The sequence below is a fragment of the Sorex fumeus genome, unplaced genomic scaffold (genome assembly GCF_029834395.1).
Source record: "Sorex fumeus unplaced genomic scaffold, SorFum_2.1 ptg000072l, whole genome shotgun sequence".
NCBI classification, from domain to species: domain Eukaryota; kingdom Metazoa; phylum Chordata; class Mammalia; order Eulipotyphla; family Soricidae; genus Sorex; species Sorex fumeus.
The window spans coordinates 20,790,285-20,794,907 of NW_026606129.1; the positions used below are offsets into that span (position 1 = coordinate 20,790,285).

The 4,623-nt window shown below is 41.4% G+C and overlaps 1 protein-coding gene across 1 annotated transcript; it reads right to left on the minus strand.

Moving 5' to 3' along the window:
• Positions 1-484: 484 nt before the first annotated feature.
• LOC130037343 (actin, cytoplasmic 2-like) lies at positions 485-1,628 on the minus strand. Its single transcript, XM_056129146.1, has one exon. It carries the CDS (start codon positions 1,626-1,628, stop codon positions 498-500), a length of 1,131 nt encoding a protein of 376 aa, XP_055985121.1. The 3' UTR covers positions 485-497.
• Positions 1,629-4,623: the final 2,995 nt, after the last annotated feature.

Consider the following 4,623-nt stretch of genomic DNA (forward strand, 5'->3'; position numbering starts at 1 on the left):
ACCATACTGACCAACCCAAGTAAAACTGCAGGGCAGAGCCTGACAAGCCACCCGTGATGTATTCCATATGCCGAACACAGTAACAACAAAACAGAACAAAGGAACAAATATTAAGGTTCAAAAAACATTTTTAAAATGACATAATTTACACAACAGTCAAGTTCTCTGCCCCCCCTTGTGGACTACAGCAGGAATTGACCCTTCTCAGGGACTCGGGTGAGGCCTTAGGAAAGGCCAGGTCCACAATGACTGTTTAAAGAACAACATACAATCAAGTCCTGGCCGTACTGTAGAATCTGGGATGCTTCCAACAACTGTCACCATCTCCCCTCCAGTTTTTAAATCCTGACTCAAGTACCCAAACAGAAACAAAACCCAACCCCATAAGGAGAAAACCCCAAACAACAATGAATAAAGTCACGACAACCTCATCTTATTTTCTGCCGCGAAGTAGATTTTGTCAAGGAAGGGTGTGGCACAGCCAAATCACAGTCCTCCTAGAAACATTTGCGGTGGACGATGGATGGGCCGGATTCATCGTACTCCTGCTTGCTGACCCACGACATCTGCTGGAAGGTGGACAGTGAGGCCAGGATGGAGCCCCCGATCCACACCGAGTACTTGCGTTCCGGAGGTGCCGTGATCTTGACCTTCGTGGTGTTGGGGGCCAGGGCAGTGATTTCCTTCTGCATCCGGTCAGTGATGGCCGGGTACATGGTGGTACCACCGGACAGCACGGTGTTGGCATACAGGTCCTTCCGGATGTCCACGTCACACCTCATGATGGAATTGAAGGTCGTTTCGTGGATGCCACAGGACTCCATGCCCAGGAAGGAGGGCTGGAAGAGCGCCTCCGGGCAGCGGAAGCGCTCGTTGCCCATGGTGATCACCTGGCCATCGGGCAGCTCGTAGCTCTTCTCCAGGATGGACGAGGAGGCCGCCGTGGCCATCTCCCGCTCGAAGTCCAGCGCCACGTAGCACAGCTTCTCCTTGATGTCCCGCACGATCTCCCGATCAGCCGTGGTGGTGAAGCTGTAGCCACGCTCCGTGAGCATCTTCACGAGGTAGTCGGTCAGGTCCCGGCCGGCCAGGTCCAGGCGCAGGATGGCGTGGGGCAGCGCGTAGCCCTCATAGATGGGCATCATGTGGGTGACCCCGTCGCCTGAATCCATCACGGTCCCCATGGTGTGGCCAGAGGCGTACAGGGACAGCACGGCCTGGATGGCCACGTACAAGGCCGGCGTGTGGAAGGTCTCGAACATGATCTGGGTCATCTTCTCCCGATTGGTCTTGGGGTTCAGGGGGGCCTCGGTCAGCAGCACTGGGTGCTCCTTGGGGACCACACGTAGCTCGTTGTAGAAGGTGTGGTGCCAGATCTTCTCCATGTCATCCCAGTTGGTGACGATGCCGTGCTCGATGGGGTACTTGAGCGTCAGGATGCCCCTCATGCTCTGGGCCTCGTTGCCCACGTACGAGTCCTTCTGGCCCATGGCCACCATCACGTCCTGGTGCTTGGGGCGCCCCACGATGGAGGGGAAGACAGCACGGGGGGCATCGTCGCCTGCAAAACCAGCCTTGCATATGCCAGAGCCATTGTCCACCACGAGCGGGGAGATTTCCTCGTCCATGGTGGGCTGGGGTGGTGGGGAGTGTTGGAGCGTTGCGGGCAGCCTGTGGTGCTCGCGGGCTGGACACGGGCTCACCTCCACTCTTACTAGCTTTGAACTTCTATAAGTTAACTCTATTTTTGGCTAGCACCCTAAGAATGCTAACTTAAAATATCAAAAAAAACCCCTGAAATATCATTCATATTCATAATCTCTCAATCAAGGCGGGATAAGACTTAGATTATTTTCATTTTAATCATGCTATTGATGTAGACTACACACGTTGGTATATTATTCTACAAAACTAGTATTTCTTTAGATTTCTTGTGTCTGTACCATGTTTTGCTCTTCATTCTTTACTTTTTATTTTTTCTTTAGGATGTTTCTTCTCTTCTTTCTCCCAAATAACCATTAGGATCTTATTTGAGGGGATAGAAGAGGGTATTAAAATATTCTTATTTTCCATTCAGTTTTGAAGGACATTTTCGTTGGGTATGTAATTCTAGGTTGATATTTATAGTCTCTCAGCACATTGAAAATAATACTCCTTTGGCTTTTGATTTCAGTTTATTCTTAGACATTTTTTCTGTGTTAATGCGTTTCAGATTTTTCTCATTTACGTTCTTCAGATCTACTGTGCTGTCCTCTATTTTTTATTTTTAGGTATTCTTTTTGTTGTTTGCTTGTCTGGGAGACACACCCAGTGTTGCTCAGAGCTTGTTTCTTGCTTTTCACTCAGATGGCTTCCGATGGGCTCAGGTGATCACATGTGATGCCAGGGATTGAATTCTGGTCAGCAAGTGTCTTTAACTCCTGTATTATCTTTCTGACCCCTTCTTTATTTTACAAAAATCAATAACCAGTTGTGACTATCATCATCTATGAAAATATTCAATAATTATCATTTTAGATATTGCCTCTGTGCCATCATTATTTCCTGGAACTCTAATCAGACACATAATAGAATTTCTTGAATTTTTCAGTCAAGTATTCATTTACATTTGTCTTTTTTTTCCTCTTCAAACTATCCACTTTTGTCATCGGATAATAAATGTTAATTTCTAGTCTTCCAATTTTCCTGGAGTGGGCTCTTCTATTAAATTCTTCTATTAAATTGTTATTTCTCCTATTAAATTCTATTTTAAAGTGAAGCAAAAATAGTTTTATTGAAATAAATTTACTTAGAGAAGTGTGAGAGGAGTGAATACATATTCAAGAGAGAACACAGGCTTCTTTAGAGTGGAAAAATTCAGATGAGAAAAAGAGGAAAGATGTTAAAAAAACATGTGCTTGGAAGAAAACCTATATATATATTTTTAAGATTACGACTACCACTGTTTTTTTTTCATATTAAAGTTCTATTTGCCTTTTAGCAAATATGCTTATTATTATATATCCAATTTTTTTTTATTTTTGATTCATTGAATACTTTTATTGTATATTTTGGGTATGAATCTACTAATAGTGTTGTCATTGATAGACTGTGGTGCTTAATTTCATTGTGGGGTTAATAATTTTAATTAAACACTGATGATTACCCTTGGAACTTTATTCTGGGGAGTTCTTTGAGATCTGGGAATCAAAGGAACTCCTTACTTAGACGATCTATATTTATTTTGTTGGGCATTTAAAATGTATTACCAGTTCAGGACCACTGTAAACTGAAATTTCAGTTGGAACTTTTCAGATAATAATCTCTTGATCAATGACTGATAATTATATATTTCGAAAATACATTCTCTCTTTCCATTGAGCACCAATATTAAAATAGGCAATATCTGAATGGCAGGATAAGCTTTGGCATAGATGGAGTTTTGATCACATTCAATATGTAAGTCTTTATGGATTTTTGTATGAGAATCTCTTTTAGGATTTTCATCCTGCCTGCCTCTGATAGTCTTGTCTGCTTTCCCTGAAATTATTCTAGCCAATAATTAAGCTTGTTTGTTTGGTAAATGATCTCAAAATGAAATTTTTTAAAAGTCTTTTTAGACTATCTCTTCTATTTTTTTTTAAACCTCAAATCTTCAGGCTATTTTTTGGGCATTTTGATTATTCTTTATGTACTCTGTTCATCATATTTTAGTTGTCATCAGGCATTTAAAATCAAACATATAATGTTACAAATGTATGTAAATAGTAATATCAAATTCTTTTTTTCAAAATATAAATTAATAATGGCAAGTAAGCAGTATCATGTTTTGCTAACTCCAGTTAATCATAAAGTTCATTATCTTAAATTGAAAACATTTCTGAGATTGTACCTATAACACAGGAAAAGAACAGCTTTATTTTGATATTTTGAACTAGCCTAATGTGGGATGTAGGGATGGGAATGGTATGCATGCAACATACTATTTTACAGTGACTTATCTCTTGGTTAATTTACACATTGCAAAGAATAGCAATTCACCTTTCCATATTCTTGCTTCTAATCTTCAGAACTCTCTATCAGTATTCATGAAACATTATATATAAATCTGCAAGAGTTTAATGTTTAGATAGTGGTTGCAGCTTAGATATAATGTTTTAAATGTTTTTGAGTCTATGTTTGAATAGATGGCTATACCACTCTCCCACATCATCATTATTACTGAAGCCCATTAATTTCCTTTCTCTTCCCCACCCTAAACCTGATTTCTTTCCTTCTCTGTCCTTCTCTCTAAACACTGGGGTGAAGGGTGATCTAGGTATCCTTCTTTTACTACAAGACATTTCCTCATCCAGTATTCTGTATACCACAGATAAGTGAGGTCACCCTGTGTTTATCTTCTTCTGGCTTACTTCACTCAAAATGATATCTCCTGGTTCCACCAGGTTTCAGAAAATTGCATGATCCTACCATTATTTGCAGATACATAGTGTTCTTACTGGGCTAACCCGGGTTCAATTCCTCTACCCCTCTCGGAGAGCCTGGCAAGATACCAAGAGTATCTCACCCTCACGGCAAAGCCTGGCAAGCTTCCCGTGATGTATCCGATATGCCAAACACAGTAACAACAAGTCTCACAATGGA

Excerpts from the sequence above, each read along its gene's own strand:
- LOC130037343 (XM_056129146.1), bottom strand. The coding sequence starts at position 1,628 with ATGGACGAGGAAATCTCCCCGCTCGTGGTGGACAATGGCTCTGGCATA.